The sequence below is a fragment of the Coenobita brevimanus genome, chromosome 46, assembly GCF_032717465.1.
Source record: "Coenobita brevimanus isolate Jiangsu-jjx chromosome 46, ASM3271746v2, whole genome shotgun sequence".
NCBI lineage: Eukaryota > Metazoa > Arthropoda > Malacostraca > Decapoda > Coenobitidae > Coenobita > Coenobita brevimanus.
Genome location: NC_136999.1, coordinates 294063 through 314202, shown reverse-complemented (window position 1 = coordinate 314202; position 20140 = coordinate 294063). Strand labels below are relative to the sequence as shown.

The window sequence follows — 20140 nt, the reverse complement described above, 5'->3', positions numbered from 1 at the left end:
CCATTTTACACTAACTTGGCCCATAATTTCATTGTTTTGCAACTTATTTCACATACATGTCATAGCACTTCTTCATGGCTAGTACTGTACAGTATTACTCTGCTGTAGTCTGTTATTACAAGTCAGCAGTCAGGATGGGAATAGGGCAATTTTGGGTCAGGTTGGAGTATAAAAGGCAGGAAACACTTGTACTGCAGCCCATTGCGCCCCATGTAATGGACATTGTTTGTTATAGCCGACATAAGTTTGATGGGCTTTGTGGCATCCGTTAAGTCTGATAACTGCCACACTGGGGTCCATTATAGTGAAGGTCTACTGTATTATTTTGCAAACGTAAGAATTATTCCGTAAGTCTCTGTGTACTAATAATTAACAAAGCAATACCATTCCATCCACCAGAGACTTACTGTATATGGATTCAGTCACCAATATTCTCATTGTATTAGCTGTGAAAAAATGAACTGGTCACTCTTATCTTAAATGTCAGGATAGAGTAGCCTAGCCTCAGGTTCTCGTTCTCCAGATGGTACAGTAAAGGATTGTTTGGTAGGTGTATTGATAGAAAAGATAAAGCATACAGCAGGAACAAAGTATAATATTTTTCATTTTAAGTTCTCATAGCATCACTTCTCATTTGTGGTCCCAGTCATACTTACCCATTAATCAGACCATTTACTTTATTGCATGTGTTCATAATCTCCTTTCCTATTACTTTTGTTCCATTGCTCAAGTATAAATAGTCTCTTATAGTTTGCACACACTCAGATATGTATGAAGGAGTAATTATTAGTTTTGTTGTCCCATCTGCCATGATGTAACCTGCTAGCCTGTTCTCCTATTGTACCACATCTGCTCTTGTGTTTCTCTCCACCATTTCTACTTTCTCTGTCTGTTTTCTTCCCACTTTTCATATTACCCCTTCTCTTCCTCTCTTTTTTTCCCCCACCCTTCCTATTACCTCTTATATCCCTCCCTCTTCTCTCCCCCACCTTACCTAGTATCCCTTCTCTCCCGTCCTCCCTCTTTCCCCATCCTTCCTGTTACCCCTTCGCTGCCTCCCTCTCCTTCACCCCCACCCTTCCTATCACCCCTTTTGTCCCTCTCTTTCCCCTTCCCCTGTCCTATTATCCCTTCCCACATCTCACCTCCTTAACTTTTTTTTTTTTTCCCCTCACCCCTCCTGTTAGCTCTTCCCTCCCTTCCTTCCTCCCTCCCTGTTCTATCCCTTTCCCTACCTCTTCCCTATCTGTTTTCTGTTCCTCCCATTCTTAAGCTGGCTGCTACAGTGCATATATACCACATCTGCCATTTGTTTCAGCATCTGTGGAAATGGAAGAGAGGGATGATTCACGTGAGTAAAAACATGGAGTTGCTAACTGCCGGATGCACTGTGGTCTTGTAGTATAACACTGGCACTCACTGGGTACTTTTACCATGATAAAGACAAAGCAGACTTAGGTTGTATTCTGGGTGGCATGGCAGGCTTCATAGCACATGATACTTAGTGATTTCTGTCTATCTGTCTGTCTGTATGTCTGTCTATCTGTCTATCTTTATGTCTGCCTCTCTGTCTGTCTTTCTGTCAGTTCATAGCTAGGTGCTTTAAGCCTGGGAGAGGGGCCACAGATTACCTCCATGTCAATCTGTCCTCTACCATCAGGCCACCCTCCCTCCAGGTCACTCACCCTTGTTCATATACCTATCCACCTCATCCATGATCCTCCCCTCCACCTATCTGGTTCCACGTCACACACAGTCACTCCTAGTCAATCTCTCATTTTTCATTCTTTCCACCTGGTCAAGGTACTTCTTATATTTTCAGCATATTGCACCTTAACATTTTTTTGTATGCAATTTGTATCAGTTAGTATCAACACAGTTTTCATCTTCTTGTATGCTATTTGTATCAGTTAGTACCAACACAGTTTTCATCAACAGCATACAAGAGGATACTGAGGTGTAATGTGCAGAATAAATAATTAAGGATGAGATATTAAGAAACCACCAAAGCCACACCACAACCTTGTCCCCTCACTTAACACGAAACTTTAGCTTGGTCTCAGAATTCTTCTAGCACAGTCTGGGTGGCTGGTTGCATCATGTTCTGGGCTACACTAAACACATTCAGTTTTGTGTTGGGTTCTGTTATAGTACATTCCAAGTTAGATTTATACTCGACTATGGCCCACATCTTTCCATGCCTGCCTCACTGTAACTCCATCATCTGTTACTGTGGTTCTGACTTGAAATAGGCTATATTTACCGCTAGTGAACTTTGAGTGAGGAAGTATGGGCATATGTGAAAAGGTGATTTTGTGGCTAAGTGTAATTTTAATTTGGAGTGGACATAAATTGTTCTGGGTTCTGTTTTAATGTATTCTGAGTTGTAACATGGTTATTCTGGGTTCTGTTTTAACATGTATTGGGTTTTTTCATTAATACTGGTGGAAATATACTGTGTTTGTGGTTCACCATGTAATGCATGATGGGCACTAACTGATTCTGACTCACTTACAGGGTTGCCATTTTAAATCCATTGAATCCAGGTGATGGCCTTTTTAGTTCTTACTGTGCAATTTGTTCAGCTTAGGATAGGCATCTTGTATTATTATTAGCATTAGTAGCAGTTGCAACCCCAGGCTCATTGAATGTGAACCCAGTGGACTGCAGGCTGAAGTTCCCTTCTTCCTGCAGCCCACCATCCTCCTTATGTGGGATAAGGAGGGAGTTGAGAGACATTTGTATAATTGGATAGCTCTACCATCGAGCTGCATCAGTGCCACTGCGTGAAGGCACCCCTCCCATATTAAAGAGGTATATTAAAGCTATTTCAAACCATTCTAGTTCAGAAAGTCTCTCCTAAGCTGAATGGTATGATTTGGAAATGACAAGAATAAACTGAAGGGGACATCCTTGGGTCCAGTGGATTATATCATCACTGCTGAAATATTTTTGTTTGGTAATACAGTACAGTAATGCCTCCAGGATCTGACGTAATAGAGCCTAAGCAAGATCCGGGACTTGGGAAAAATGCCTCTGGACAGGTACTTATAGACCCCCAACCCAACCTAACTTTGAAAGCCACCTAAATAACTCCCTACCAGACATGCACAGCATTTATTTAAGACCCTGTTCACACAAATAAGGGACAGAAACCATAAAATAAATGAAAAGGAACCAGAGAATAAGAAATTCGAAATGAGTAAGGAAACTGTTTAGCAGTGTACAGGGTACTTACAACACGTCCGTGGCCATCGCCAAGATTAACCCGCCTCCTCTATGGTACTGACAGTGATGAAGGTGCACTTGAAGCATGTACAGTAATCCAGTGTTGCGCTGCACTTAATCCTTTGCACTGTGAATTATAATTGTTTAACACTGCACATTCTGTTCTTACTTGCGCCACGCCAGCTGCAACACGCCAGTGTTGCACTCTGCACTTAATCCTTTGCACTCTGAATTCTAATTTCTTAACACTGCACAACACCGTAAATTCCCATGTGGTCTCATGGTGAGGTATTGCAGTTTATTCACTGTTTATTCATAAAAGCGAGGATGATGGCGCCATGGTGATGAGCGTGCAGTCACTATGGTAGGTAGGCGGGAAGTGGGGAGGATGCAGGGACGCTCTATTGGATGTTGCTGGAACTGCGGGCCAAAACACAGCTGTTAGTCACTGCGCGGCAAATTTAGAGTAGGGATGAACACATATCGGCCTTTTTTTTTTTTTTTGCATTTGACGTTTTTTGGACCCAAGCCCAAAATGTCCGGGACTTGGGGTGTCCGGGTCTTGGGCGTCCGGGTCTTGAAGGGATTGCTGTACACTTGACCCTTGATTTCCCATACCCCTATTTCCCGGATTTCAGATTTCCTGGACACGGGCTGAGGCCGGACAATATTATTAAATGCCGGACAAATGTCCATACAAGTCCGGAATTCTTACAAAAGTCCGGCCATTATTGTCTCATATAAAACTACAGTATAAGCATCTGCTGCACAACACAGCATAATTTTAGCAAGGTTTTGACTCGATGAAGGCCATTTGTAACACACACAAGAAGATATTTTCATACATGAAACACATCTTGGCCACCAACCTGCTTCACCCCACCAGTTCATTCTAACTCGTGGTAGTATCCCATTTCCCTCTTACCTTTCTCAAATGCAACCATAAATAGTTTATTGCATAACACAGTAAAATTTAAGGAAGGCTTGGACACAATAAAATACGTAAGTAATAAAAAAAATATTATGTTATGGACAAAGTCAGTGGGAACCTTTCCTACTCACTTAGCTTACCTGACTTGGTGCGACTAAATACCGAATCGGCACTTTTCACTGGAAAATATTTTAATTTTTTTCGCCACAGTGGCTTGTACACACCTAATTATCTGAAATCCACTAAAAAAAATTGTACTTAATATAACTTAATTTAAAAATTAGGTTTCAGTGCTAAAATGGGCCAATGTTAGCAGATATTTCTCCTACAGATCATCAGCACACCTTGACAGACGTCTGTTTTGCATAAATATTTATTTTGAGGATAAAAACAATGTATCTGCATTGTAAATCGATATTTATACAAAACAAAAGTCTGTCAAGGCGAGTTGTTAGGCTAGAGGCAAAACACTTCTAACTTTAAGAAATTTTTGCTCTGAATCCTGATTTTCTACTAATAATTAAATTAAGCACAAATTTTTGACTGAATTTCAAATGATTATACGTGCAGACCTATATGGTGAGGAAGATTAAAATATTTTCCAATTAAAATTGCCAATTCGGTCCAAGATCAAGATCACATTCGATGATTGCGTGATTGTATCTCGGTCAGCTGATGAGTGGTTGGCTCACCTTGTGGTGTTCCATTCCTCATTCATTTTCCTTTTTTCCCTCAGCTTTCTCATCTTCTATTGTACCTTCCACATTCTTGTCAACAACTGTCTAAACAACCATTCTTAGGGTTGTAGCTAGCAAAATACCACTATTGTCAGTTATTATTATTGTTATTGTGTCAGTGTTATTATTTTATGTACTGTGTATGTTAGTTATGTTGGTATTGGTAGCCCACATTCCAGAATGCTCTAGAATATCGGAATAATTGCTGGACAGTATTGGAGAATTCGGACAAAGTTTGATAATAGTCCAGGGAATAGTATGTGGGTCCGGACTTTTGCGATTCCCGGGCTTTTGGGGTTCTCGAACTGGCCTCCCCCCTTTTTAGTCCGGGAAATCGAGGGTCGAATGTACTTTGATCTTGTAATGGTGTTTATAAACTTGTTGGGACTGAATGTGGTTTTGCAATACAGTACATTGTTTCAGGATGTCAGGAATATTAAAGTAGGAAAGATTCTGGGGACATGAATGGTGAGTGAATGAATGTTCTGCCCATTGCACTGGACATGTTGTCAGCTAGTTCTACCCCTACAATTTTTTGTCTTTCATTGCTTTCTCGACCTTACCTCACCCCATCTTAGGTGGGCATAGAGATTAGGAGAATGTTAAATGATTATTATCCCTTTGATATTCAAATGACGATTTTGATAGTCATTGCAAATCCAACCTCAGAGATTTCGATGACGCTTTTAATCGTCATTTTAAGAAACTTTTGTAAAATATTCACCATAAATTGCGTTTACGCATCATAACAAAGAAACTCGAGCACGACGTCACGGAATGGTTATGCTATGTGTGGCGGGTACTGCATAGCTGTTCTGACTAATGGCTTTGTTTCTTTATCATTTTATTCTTGGCAAATATTTTTCTACAGCACGGTATAAAATTTTTGGTTTCTGCCTAACTTTAACTCGTCACTTTGACTTTTTATTTTCTTTGTTTTCCCTTTTTCAACTTACTGCAATAAAGCACAACTATTCAGCCTCAAAATAACACCACAACCAGCATCCTACCATAAAAAGTGTATTTACACTGACCAATCAAAGAAAAAGATTGCGAAGTGAATGTGAGGCCGAGACTAAAATAAAATTGTGCATCTCTTTCCTTTTGTTTTACCGTGCAATAAAATGCAAAAATTACAATAATCTGTATGTCATTGTAGAAGTAATTTACTGTAGTTTTGCATGGTTTAAACCAGATATACATATCTTTTTAATTTTTTTTTTTGCCAAATATTTTTCTATGGCAAGGTATAAAATTTTTGTTTTTCGCCTAACTTCAGCTTGTCATTTTGACATTTTATTTTCGTAGTTCTCCGTTTTTGAACTACTACGATAATGTACAACTATTCAGCGTTAAAATGACACTAAAACCAACATTCTCTCATGAAAAGTGTATTTACACAGAACGATCAAGGAAAAATATCAGGCCATGAAGATGTGGGTCAGCGTGAGTGGTTGACTTTAGCACAGACATAAACTGCCCAGCCCAGAAACCTGATAGGGTTATTATTCTCTGCTTAATATTTAAACCTTGGCATGGAAGAGAAGAGGATACTTTGTAAACTGGATTTTTTTTTTTTTTTTTACAATAACAGAACAGAGAAAAGAAAAACAAAAGAATAAAAAAAGATAATGCAAAGAAATGAAAATATAAGATGGATGCATAGGGCCTTGCTGAGTGACAGAACTGAGAATAGTGTAGTGCAAAAGAGAGTTGGCATCAGCAGTTTGGAATGCACAGAAGTAGGAATGTTGAGATGAAAAAGGTCCCACTGAGTGTCAGAACTAAGAATAATGTGGTGCAAGAGAGATTTGTCTTACAAAATATTATAGAAGTGATGTAGACAAAAAGGTTGATATGGTTTGGATGTTTTGACAGGAGGGAGGAGGATTGGTGGTCAAGGAGGGTCAAAGATATGAATGTAGAGGGAAGAATGTCCTTTGCAGTGACTTGGGGCTTGTGGATTGAACAGGCTGTGGACCAAAACAGATAGAGAGCTGCTGTTGGGTAAAAGGTTTTGTGCATTTTAGCATAGTTATTGGTCTACAGAAGTAAGCAGAACATAAATGTACTTGCTGGTGATAAGGAGGAAAAAAATGTTCATGTCATATACCCAACACGTAAAAGATGCTCCCCCTCATTGTATTAGTGATAATGAGTGGCATTATGGTGCTAGTGTTATGGTGTGGTGGTGATAAATTGTGATCTAGTGCTCCCCCTCATTGTATTAGTGATAATGAGTGGCATTATGGTGCTAGTGTTATGGTGTGGTGGTGATAAATTGTGATCTAGTGGTAATGAGTTTTGATATGATGATAATGTGTTATGGTGTGTTGGTGATGAGTTGTAGTATAATGTTAATGCATTGTCATTGGTGTTGGCAGGTGATGTGGCAAAACACAAATCGCTGTTGGCCCGGTGTATGGAGAACATCCGTGGGAACAAGGAACGTATCGCCACCCTCACACAGGAGCGAGACCTGGCCACATCACAGCTGCAGGAGAAGATCAGACAGATTGACATTCTACAGGTTTGTACACTCACACAACAGTTACAGTAAAGCTTCTGCATAAAGGACTAATTAGGGGAATGGTGTGATGTTAAGCCCCCAGATTTCTTTGTTACAATGTTCATTTATCATTTTAATTTACAAACCCAGGTTCGTTATATAACTCCTTATTTACTGTACAGTATTCTATCTAGGTATACTCTATATACCTAGACAGTATACTATATACCTAGACAGCATACTATAAATCACAGGAAATTATATATCAGTGATAAATAAAAAATACATGATGAAATTAACTGGGTAAGTGGCAGAGTGGCAGTGGAAGTGTTCATTGGTGGGGAAAGTGAGAGTGATGTCCTATATCAATTTATTGTCCACCAGCCACTTAGGCCTGCTTCACAGGCCAAATGGACTAGTTGGCGGTTGATTTTTTAACCATCTTGCGCACCATAAGTTTCCAATAAGTTTTGGAGCCAGGCATAAAACCAAAACCCCACTTAGGCTGCCTCCACTTGCCCGGAAAAGAAAAAAATTCATAGGCCAAATTTACCCTCAGAAAATCCTTATACAGTTGAGTGGAGGGTAATAGCATTAAGTCAATGACACAGTGGCATGGTGTTTGGCTTGCTTGATTTGGGTGGGAGGTGACAGTTAAGGCGGTGTCACACTAGACGAAAAGTGAGTAACATGCGAGCAGCTTCTGTGAGGCAAAATGGCTAGCAGAGTCGAGTGTCCATCACACTCTTATGTTTTTGCGAGCTGAAATGGCTAATGGTGTCGTCTGCCTTGGCACCTCATGGTCATTTGTAAATAAACCACCACAGAGTACCCACTCTCTTTTCCTCAGTTTCTGTAACTGCCTCACATACTTTAGCAACTCCAGAGCCACAAAGAAGTCTACTAGAGTTTTCCTTGTCGCAGGATCCATATTGAAATTTTATTTCTACTTGTTGTTTGAAGACAAAACAGACTCCACGGATGATCACCTGAGTGTCCGAATATTTATTTCATATTACAAGAAAAAAATTAAAATGAAAAAAAACTGCAAGAATTATATTGTATTTACTTAACAGTTTTAGTTAAAGTTTCCTTCTGTGAATAACAGAATTTTTTCTCACCAATTACAAAATTAATATAGGCTCATTTGAGTTCTAATCCTACCAACAAGCCGCGAGCGTGAATTGTTATCCATTTCCCCTTGCAAGCGAAATCTTGCTCATCGTGGGTCAGTTTAGCTAGCAGGTCGCAAAACTGGCTCGCATGTTAGCCACTTTTCTCCCAGTGTGACACTGCCTTTAGACGATGAACCAATGGGGCAAAGGGAGGTGGAGTGGGTGTGGGGGGCCCTGGGAGGTGGAAGGGGGTTGGGGGCCTCAATAGGGAGGGAATATGCCTGCTACATACCCACACAATAGTATAGAGGGGGTCTGGGGTAGGCTTGGGTGGAAGGAGACAGTGAGAGGAGGATCCAATGGGGCAGAGGGAGGTGGAGAGATGGCCAAAGGGGGCACCCTCCCACCACATCAAGGGGGACCAGTCATGCCAGACACCACCAGATATTGTTGCTCCTCATTGCTAGCTTCCAGTTACATCATCAAAGAGGCATGGCAACCTCTCCCCAGTTTTTTGTGGCTTCAACTAAATCAGTGTGGATCGGACTGAATTTACCTTGTCTAAAATGCATCAGTCGATGATGAATGTATTTAAGGAATAAGACAATACAATATATATATATATATATATATATATATATATATATATATATATATATATATATATACACACACACACTCAAACCTCGATTTAAGGGACCCCCATTGAAGGGATTTTGGATTTAAGGGACTCCACATTCTACCTGACAAACAGACAAGACCATTCAAAAATGTTACATAATGTCTAGGTTATACACATTAATATGTTTCTTTATACAGTACCCTTAAAATAATATTCAGAATCATATAAGTGAAACAATCATTGCATTTCATAATAAGATTGTCTTTATATGTGGTAAAACAATGGACATTTTCAAGTAAGGGACAAGTTGATTCCCCATTTAGTCCCTTAAATCGAGGTTTGAGTGTATATATATATACAGTATATATCTGAAACAGCCTTTTAGCCCAGCGCCACCATGCCAGTGTTCTTTCATTGCTGAGTTATCCCTGTACTCTAAGTTTCAGCGTCCTGGGTGCTCTGGTATTGCCATCCATAAAACCTATACAATATACAGTGACCAAGAATTTTGTTATTAAGTAAAGATATCTGCTATGTATACCAAACCAAAATCAGTGTATAGGAAGATTGTCCATTGGCTTACTGACTATGTTAAGGCCAAAATTCAGTAAATAGGTGTTCATTATAAAGGGAGATAACTGTATTTGGTGTTACTGCAGGAAGAGCATGTGAAGGAGCTGGACTCACTGCGTTCAAGTGTTGAATCATCAGCACTGAGCATGGCAGAAACCAAGAAGCAGTTGTTTGAGGAGTTGCAGGCTAAGGAGGCAGAGACTGAGAGGTGGAGGAGGGAGAATGAGGCACTGGAGAAACTGCTGGAGGAGGAGAGGACCCACCACCAGGACCAGCTGCATCAAACACTGCAACTGCTGCAACAGAAGGTGGGTTACTACATTTGGATTATATATTGAGTGATCTATCTATATCCATCTATAGCCCGACGCCCTAATCCCGCAGAGGGTGGCCGCAGACAAAGCACCTCCAAGTTGCTCTGTCACCCGCCATTTGACTACCCCTCCCCCAACTCACTCCCCCTCCCTCATATACCTCTCAACTCCATCCCTCCACCTCATCCTCGGTCTTCCCCTCCCTCTCCCTCACTCCTCCTCACCTAAATACACCCTCTTAGTCAGTCTTTCATTCTCCATTCTCTCCACATGTCCGAACCACCTCAGTGTGTTTCTCCAAATCTTCTCAACCACATCCACATCTACCCCACAATGTTCCTTCACTTCTTCATTCATCAACCTGTCCCTCCATGTCACTCCACATGCTCCTTTCAAGTAACTCGTTTCCACTGCTCTCACTCTTGACTTGTTCCCCTCTTGCATGGTCCATGCCTCGCTTCCATACGTCAGGGTAGGGATCACAATACTATCATGCAGTGACTTCTTAACTTCCATACTCACCTCCCTATTTCTCATCATTGCTTTTGGTGAACCAACAACCTTCCTTCCCTGCTGTACCCTTTCAAGCACTTCATCCCCCAAAGATCCATCCTTACTCATCACACTACTCAAGCACTTGGAGGCACTCACATTCTCCATATGCTCACCATCCAACCTCACTGTACATTCTGTGACTTCATTCCTCACAAACACCATAACTTTACTCCTGTTTACATTAACTTTCAGATTCCTCTTCCTACACACTGTCCTAGATTCATTCACCAAACCATGCAACTCCCATTCATTTTCACTCAACAATCCTGCATCATCAGCAAACAGCAACACCAAAATCTTCCAAATCTCGCCCTCATTCATTAGAGCCACCCGCACATCCACTGCCCTACCTTGCACCTCCTTTACAACCCTATCCATGTATACATTAAACAGCCATGGAGACATCACACAACCCTGTTTCAGTCCCACATTGGGATCAAAGAACTCACTCATCTCACCATCCACACTCACTGTAGCCCTAGCTCCTTCATACATACTCTTCACAGCACTCAACAATTTCCCCTCCACTCCATATATTCTTAATACCTTTCACATACCTTGCCTATCTATTCTGTCATAAGCTTTCTCCAAGTCCATGAAGGCAGCATACACTTTCTTTCCCTTCTCTAGATACTTCTCCACTAAACATCTTAGAACAAATATCTGATCTACATACCCTTTTCCTTTCCTGAATCCCCCTTGTTCTTCTCCAACTAGCTCCTCTGTCATATGCCTAACCCTATCAATAAGTATTCTACCATATATTTTACCAGTCACACTAAGAAGGCAGATACCTCTTTTGGTTACCACATACTTCTCTCTCCCTTTTTCCTTTGTATAAAGGAACAATTATACCTGATTTCCAGTCGTCTGGAACCCTCCCCTTTTCCCAAGCCAATCTACACAACTTCCATATCCACTCCACAACAGTCTCACCTCCATACCTCAGCATTTCACCACACACTCCATCAATTCCTGGGGCCTTTCCCTTCTTGATCTTCTTCATTGCTTCCACTACTTCCGCCCTACTGATCTCTTCTTCTCTCCATACATCTCTTCTTCTCCCAACCATTCCCCAACCACTTATACTCGCACTGCCCTCACTCTCTACATTCAACAAATCCTCAGAGTGCTCCTTCCATCTCCATAATTTCTCTCTCTTCTCCACCAACAATCTGTTATTCCTATCTTTCACTCCCCTACTATTTCCCGTTTCACACTGCCTTACTTTCTTTACCTCCTTCCAAAACAATTTCTTACTCTTCCTCCATTTCACACTCAGATTCCTCCCAAACTCTTCATCCACTTTCTTCTTACTTTTCTTCACCAGTCTCTTCACCTACCTTCTCCTGCTCACATATACCTCTCTCTTCTCTCTCTCATCTTCTCCCCTACCTCTACTCGCCAGCCATGCACTATATGCCTTCTACTTTTGTTCCACAGCCCGTTTCACCTCATCATGCCACCATGCTGTCCCTTGCACACCCCTGCATCTCCTCCTCACTCCACAAACCACCTCACACGCTGCGCCTATCTCTTCCGTGAATATCTTACATACGTCTTCCACCCCTTCCATCTGCTCTAACTCATACCTTCCCAATCTTTCTTCCACTATGCTCATATACGCTGCCATTTTCTCACTATCTTGCAAATTCTCCACTCTTCTCACAGGGGCTGTTTCCTCCTGTCTTCCCCTTCGTCTCTTCAACCATTTTCTTTGCAGCTTTACCTTGGCCATCACTAAGTGATGGTCCGAGATTCCATTCCCCCACCCTCTCCACACTCTTGCATCCTACACTTGTCTTCTCATTCGCTGATCCACACATACGTAGTCTATCACTGCCTTCCGTTCAACAAGTTCACCATCCATCCTGCTTATTACTCTCCTTGTATACCTGTGGATCATCTTATGCCAAAAGTGGGTGTTAGCTATTGCCAACCCCTTACCAACTTGGGAAGTTGAGTTTTTGTTGTATGTGCATTTTCAGCTGAGTTTATAATATAATAGTACAGAGTTTTGTGTATACTTGTAGGTATTAAAAATGTGCATACCTTGTAAACTGTTGTGAAGTAGCAATACGTAATATGAAGGACATGAGTGTGGGGGTTTATGCCTGTGAGGTGAAGTCAGGATTACATAGGCTGGAATGTTAATGAGAGTATGATCCATTTATTTGAGCAGACTAGTTCCCCTTCTGTCATTTTTTTTTTTTTTTTTTTTGTGCTTTCTGGATCCTACCTCACCCCATCCTTAGATGGGGAAAGAGGTGTGGATGATGATGATGAACAGTCCAGCTCTTATGAAAGATACGACAAAATGACAAATTATCCCTGTTGTTTTCAGGAGGTTGGGACCAGTGGATCAACACAGGAGGGAGGGAAGGAGGAGCAGACAGAGGGGGAAGAAGGGGAGGAAGAGGAAGAGAATCGTGAGACTTCTGTAGCTGCCATCAGGAAGGAGGTGGAGCTAAAGATGAGTGAGTTGGAGGCTCGAACGCTGGAGCTCAAGGAGTCACGAACACAGTTGGAGGCACAGCTATCTGAAATGGGACAGGTTAAGGTACAGCTGGAGAAGGAGAGGGAGAAGCTGGCCAGGCAGTTGGACGAGACCAGGATAAAACTGGAACAGTCACAAAAGAACCAAGAAGAGGCCAAGAAACAGTTGGAGAAAGATGGGGAACAGCTGACTCAAGAGTTGGATGAGGTTAGGACAAAACTAAAACAGTCACAGAAGGATCAAGAAGAGGCATTAATGGAGTTGGTTGAATTGAGAGAGAGGAAAGATGTTGCAGCAAAGGAAGTGAAAGAACTGAGGGAGAATAATGAGGAAGTAGCAAAGAAACTGGAAGAACTGAAGAGAAGCAGTGAGGATACAACAAAGGAAATTGAGGAACTGAAGCAAAGTAGGGAGCAAGTATTGCAGGAACTGGAGGAGGTAAAGAGAAGGAATGATGAGATGCAGCAAGGAAGAGGGGAGATGGAGAAAAAAGTCAGGAATCTTGAAATGCAGCTGAGTGGGGTACAGGAAGAAAAGAGGCAGCTAGAGGAAATGTTTGCTGAAGTGGAGGATAGAACCCAGGGTCCTCAGATGCAGTTGGAGGAGTTGGAGGTGGCAAAGAGGCATTTGGAGGGAAAGCTAGAGGAGAGGGAGAGAGAAGGCCAGGGTTTAGAGAAAAAGATTGTAGAATTAACAGAGGTGTTACAGCAGCTTAAGGCAAAATTGGAAGAGGAAATGAGGGAACGACATGATATGGAGAAGCAAGTTGAGGATTTAACTGGAGCTCAGAAACACTTGGAAGGGAAGATTGAGGAAGGAGAAAAGGAAAAACAAGTTCTACAGACCCTGGTTGGGGAGAGAGAGAGAGAAAAGAAGGGACTGCAAAACCAGCTGGAGGAACTTCAGAAATTAAATGTGTCCTCTTCTCACCAAGCCACAGTGATATCACAGGAAATCAGTGCACTAAAAGAGGCTAATAATAACCTAACTCACAGCTTAGAAATCACACAGAAAGAGAAGGGTGAGCTTAAGGAGTGCCTGGAGAAGGTGGAGAGGGAGAAGGAGGAGACTCTTAGAGATGTGAGTGAGAAGTGTTCCACAATAAAGACATTGGAAGACAGATGTACTGAGCTAGACTGTAAGTTGAAAGCTCTTTATGATGAAAACTTCAAATTTGGGAAGGAAATAAAACAAGCCTTAACTGAAAAAGATAGCTTTCATAACCAACTGGATGAAATAGAAGCAGAAAAAAGGTCATTATTGGAGGAAATTAATTGCCTCAAGGTTGAAAAGGAGGATGTTATGAGTGAAATGAGTCAGCTGAAAGAGGAAAAGGAAAATGACAACAAGCGACTGGCATCCTTAGAGCAAGAAAATGAGTTCCTTAAAGCTGAAAAAGACAGGCTGAACACTGAATTGGCCAACTCTCAAGAAAATGCAAAGCAGACGAGGGAGGAAGCATTTACTGAGTTGTCAAATGTTACTGAAAAGATGGAGCAGCTTAATAGTAGGTGGGCAGCTCAGATGGAGGAGAAAGACAAGGCAAATCAAGAACTTAGTAAAAAAGTGTCATCCATGGATGAATGTTTGAGGATGAAGGCTGATGAATACAAAGAGAAAGTGGAGGAGCTGAATAAGATGTTGAAGGAGAAAATGGAGAGGGAAGAGGAACATGTAGTGAAAATTGAGAGCCTAAAAGACCATCTGAAGGAGCAAGAAGGTAAAGAGAGGGAATATGTGTGCAAAACTGACAGTTTACTTGCACAGATAAAGGAAGGAGAGGGTAGAGAAAGAGAGCAGATGGCTGTAATTGAGAGTTTAAATGATCAGTTAAGGGAGAAAGAAGGTCAGGAAGCACAAAGCACAGCCCAGATTGACAGTTTAAGGTCCCTGCTACAAGAAAGAGAAGAAAAGGAGAAAGAATTAGAAGAAAAAATGAAAAGTATAATGGAAGAAAGAGAAGAAAAACAAAGAGAATTAGAAGAGAAGATGAGGAGTATAGTTGAAGAAAACCAGGAGCTAACTAATGACTTGACAGAAATGAAAAAGGAGCTGCAGGCGAAGGAAATAACATTCCAGAGTTTCCGAGATAACACCGAGAAAGGGAATGATGAGCTTACTGGGAGAATGGCACAGCTGGAAGCTGATCTAAACACTCGGGAGGTGGAGTTAACATCAGCTGTGGAGGAGAGGACACGATTATTGGCTCTTTTGGAGACTGTGAGTTCCGAGAAGGCTAAACTGGTTGAGGACGTAAAGACAGCCAAGGAAGAAGTATCTCTGTTAATGGAGGAGGTAAGCAGAGGAAAAAGTGAAATAATGGAAAAGGAAACAGAACTAGATAAAGTGAAATATGAAGTTACTGAAAGGGAAAGTGAGTGCATTAAACTGAGGGAGGAAGCGACAGGCCTTGAGGAAGAACATAGGAAGACAAAAGAACAAATGTCAGTGATTTCTGAGACCTTTGAAGGTGAAATAAACAAAGCAAAGACCAGCTATGCTAAGCTGAAGGAGAGCTTCCACAAATTAACTCAAGACAAAGAAGGCTCACTGGAAAACAAGGATAGAGAAATTTATGAACTGAAAACAAAAGATACTGAAAACTGCAACAGGCTTTCAGAGCTTCAGTCTGTGCTGTCTCAGAAGGAGGAAAAAATACAGAAGTTGCTCGAAGAGAAGAAGCAGATGTTGTCTGAACTGGGAAGAAAAGTGGAAGAGTTGCAGGAGGAACTAAAAGAAAAAGAAGATCAGCTGAAGACAACTACATCACAACTGGAGGGCAGGGTAGATGAGCTGGAAAGGGAGCTTTCCAGCAATGAAATGAGCATGAGAGAGCGGCTGGAAAGTAGCCTGGAAGAGAAGCATCAGCTGGAGGCTCGTGTTGCAGAACTGTCACGCTTGGTGCTGGAGAAGGATGAGAGGGTAGTCAGGCAGGTGAGTTGTGAATCCCTGGCAGTTTGGAGAAATACTCCATAGCCCATTACTGTTTATTTAGAGTAGTTGATACTGTAATTGGCACTCCAGCAGGAAACCTCTTTGTGATATTTTGTGTGTAGCAGGAATGGTTCAGTCTGTCATTGTGGGCTTGGATGTGGCAGTGGGAGTAGGAAAAGAATAAATGATGCAAGCTAGATATTGATAATGCTGACTGAGCCATCCTTGCAACACACGAGAATTCATCCAGCAAAGCAGAAGAGGAGCTTTATATATATATATGTATATATTTATGTGTTCGACTCTGGGCATAGGCTTCACAGCCTGCTATCAAGGCCCAGTAGTCCTCCTACATACCATACACTTCTCTACATGTCACCACTGTTGTGTAATAAGTGATTAAGTCTGTGGGATGGAGTCAGGATTCTGGGGACTTTAATGGTGAGTGAATAAGAGTGTGGCATATTTCACTGGGCAGATTTTTTGTTAGTTTCTTCTTTTATTAGGCTTTTTCATGACCTCTTCACCCCATCCATAGGTGGGAAAAGAGGTCAGATTGATGATGATGTGATGATGCATAAAATACTGACACCACAATATCCATCACTTTTTTTTATGTTTAATTTCAGACAGAGGAGTCTGAACAGAAGCTTATGGATGTCCAGGAGGAGTTTGCTAAGGACCTGAAGGAGCTGGAGAACACTTGGGAACAGAGACTCAGGTAAGATCCCCATACAAGCTATACCTTCTCAACTTTTTATTTTTTTTTTTTTTTTTTTTTTTTTTTTTTTTTTTGCTAGGAAGAAGGAACCAAAGGCCACGAGCCCACAACAACTGTTCCTTCCAAGAGAAAAACAAAATACAAGTGATAGCCAAATTCAAGCTCCGATAATTTTGAGATGCCTGGACACACTTCGTTTGAAAGACTGGAGATCATAGCTAGCAGGAAATACAGGCAGAGGGAGAATGTTCCAGAGTTGTCCTGTTGCATAAATGAAGGACTGGGTACGACAAGCAGGGATACTGGGGGAGTATTCTTGAAATAAATAAATATATATATATATATATATATATATATATATATATATATATATATATAAAAGAACTGCATTGTTTGTTTGTCCTTCAGTCACACCCAAACCATTTTGGGCCAGGCAACATTGGATACCCCTGCAGCCCAATTTTTGGCATGGAGACTCACATGACCTCCAGTTTGGACATAGGCTATGTAAGGTTGACCTCCGAGGTCATTTGAGGTCACTGGTTGGAGGTCATTGGAGGTCACCGGTAATAGTGAAGAAGTGCGCACAAATACTGCACTTTATCCTGTGAAAGCTGAAATAGAAAGTTCCTAAACCTCTTATAATATCTCTTCAAAAGCATGAGGTATATGGTCTCTTTGGAGTAGAAAGAAAGATTGAACTAGAACAAAAAGGATTAGAGTATTTGCCTTTTTGGCCTGGGTAATGCTGGATACCCCTGCTAGTCCTTTATGTAGCACTTCTTCATGATTAGCGCTGTATTTTAGCGTTAATCTTCTGTAACAACTCAGCTTTCAGAATGGAGAAATGGAAATTTTAGGTCATGCTTTTTCTTTCCTTCATTCTTTCCTCATCCTTCTGTCTGTGAGTGACTCTACACTGAGTGACAAGCCAAATGGTTTCCTGTACACCAGGAAACCATTTACTGCACTGAGTGGTAACCATATAACCAAATTATGACACCTGATTGTTTAGTGGGTAAATAAGGCACTCCAGTCGGATTGAGCCTGTGCAGGTTTATATCTAAGGGATGGTTGGGGTTTATTGCTCATGTAATACCGCTCACGGATGAGTGAGGCCAGTCTCTCTCATCGTAAATGTCAGGACTAACTTGCCTAGGCCCGGGCTTCTATGCTCCTCTTGGGGCAACACAGGATTAGATGATGATGATAATAAAACAAAAAGAGTATAATATAACTGTGAAAGATGCTGAAGATGGATACCCTCACATGATGGCTTGTGTATAGCCAGATGGTGGCACTGCCTTGTTATATAAATATCCTACATTCCCCCTCCCAACCCCTTGAAAAGAAATACATTTTTCACATGCTGTAGAAAAGCTGTATATGTAATTTAAGTGATGCTTTATATTCATTAATGATTTGTTGTTAAAAGAATGTCAAGTATAGGAAGCTTCTGAATTTTCATTTACAGATATCATGGTATTGCTGACTCCCTCAGTGCAAATACCCGGTTTATAGCATTACTCAACATGACAAAGATCTCGTATGTATGTGCTGGGGTGATGAGGTGTGGTGTGACTGACCCTGACAACATGACTCAAATTATTGTGTATTTGAGGTCATAATCTAACACATCTTGCATTAGAGAAGTAGTATTAGACAGGTTCATACTGGCTGCATTTCTAGAAAGTAATCCTCTTTCTCATAACCAAGACTGGCACTTTGTTTGCTACTAGTTAGTTAACATTTGACTTTATCTATTCCGTGATGAGGTAGACAACTGATTGACTAATTAATTAACACAGTGTGTCATATTATAAGTGGTCAGGTATTGAGAGTGATGCTGACAGTATATGATTGTCTGTTATGTGTCTTGATCACTGTGATGGTTGATGAAAACATACCCAGTTTTTGGTTAACGATCACAAAATCGCTTGTACAGTTTTTGTGATGGCTGTGTAAGGCAATCTTATGTGGACTGTCTGCCACTCATGCAAGCTGACAATCATACATTTGAGTCAAGGTGGCCACCCTTTGTTTACATGTGCAGAACCTCCATCTGAGGCCCCTGCACGTGTGTCCTCCTTCCCGCAACCCCTTTGAAGACCCTATGTCATTCATCCTCTTGCTCGCATGACTTGCAGCTGTCAATGTCTCCCTTGCATTCCTTGTGTTACACAACTCTCACATGTGCAAGGCCATTGAAACCCTATCGCTGTCACAAAATATCAGTGCAGTTGTGAATCAAATAGTGTAAGATGGTAAATGGAGAAATAACTATTTGTGTGAAGTGCTGAGACATGTGATGGAGAGTACATGTCAGGCAGGGATGCTAATCCTAGTGGAAAGCATAGTGCCATGTAGGGCACCAAGGGCAAGCCTAAAAGGCCTGGAGTGATTGCTCAGGCCTGGCAGCTGTCCCCCAGCCTGGAGGGGGGGGGGGGCAGCTTGGTCACAATTCAAACCAACCTATGACATACTTCAACTGGTTGGCAGAACTGTTTAAAGAGATTTTAAGTTACATGGCCTTGACCCCCAGCGTATCCCTCTTGAACCCATGTTAAATTGACGTCAGTTTACAATTTATTGTTTTGCAGTTGGTTGTTACTTGACATAATTCAGTCATATACCAGGTTGTGTCTGTAGAGGGTAGTTTGAATATACTAATACTGCTTTGTATTAAAATGCTTGAAAACCACTAATTTTGTTGAATAACATTGGCATAATCATGGGTACGGGATGAAATTGAACTGGGGCCACTGTTTAAGTTAAGCGCTTTACCATCCATAGGATGTCATTCAGGTAAAGGTGAGTGTCAGGATTCTCTTTAGTGTTACAAAATGAAGGCCCTTAGAGGTCTGGTGGTTGTGATGGTCTCGCATAGGTGTGACAAAGAGGTGATGAGGTGTTCCAATATTGTAATGCCACCAGAGAGAGTTAGCTGGTCATCTACTCATAAATATGCTGGACAGCAGTGGCATCAAAGAATGTACCAGTAATATGCGATTGACTAACCACTGTGAAGTGAAACATGTTGGCAGCAGTGATACATACCCATACATGAAAAATGAGTATCCATGGTAACAGCTAATTGAAGCATTAGAGAGTAGGATAGAAAAAGTGAGAGTGTGTACTTAGATGAGTACTATTATTGCTGCAATGGAGTGGTTGCAGGTTCAAAAGAGCAGTTATTAATTTAGTGAGATATATATATATATATATATATATATAATATATATACTCTGTATTATTGGTAGGCTAGTGCAGAGTTTTGCTGATGTCTGTGTCGTGCCTTGAGAGTAAATGTAGAAAAGAGTAAAGTGATGGTTATTGAGAGAGAAGGTGACTCCCAGTGTGATGGTACAGTGAATGGAGAGAGACTGGAATTGGTGAGAGAGTTT

General features: G+C 41.3%; 1 protein-coding gene across 1 annotated transcript in view; it reads left to right on the top strand.

The window, feature by feature from the left end:
* LOC145398743 (uncharacterized) overlaps nucleotides 1–20140 on the top strand; it is a 147541-nt gene that overhangs the window by 41002 nt on the left and 86399 nt on the right. Inside the window, exons 11-14 of the mRNA XM_080271541.1 lie at nucleotides 7281–7426; nucleotides 9802–10023; nucleotides 12929–16015; nucleotides 16645–16736. Coding sequence (XP_080127667.1) covers nucleotides 7281–7426; nucleotides 9802–10023; nucleotides 12929–16015; nucleotides 16645–16736 — 3547 coding nt within the window. The remainder of the gene's footprint in view (nucleotides 1–7280; nucleotides 7427–9801; nucleotides 10024–12928; nucleotides 16016–16644; nucleotides 16737–20140) is intronic.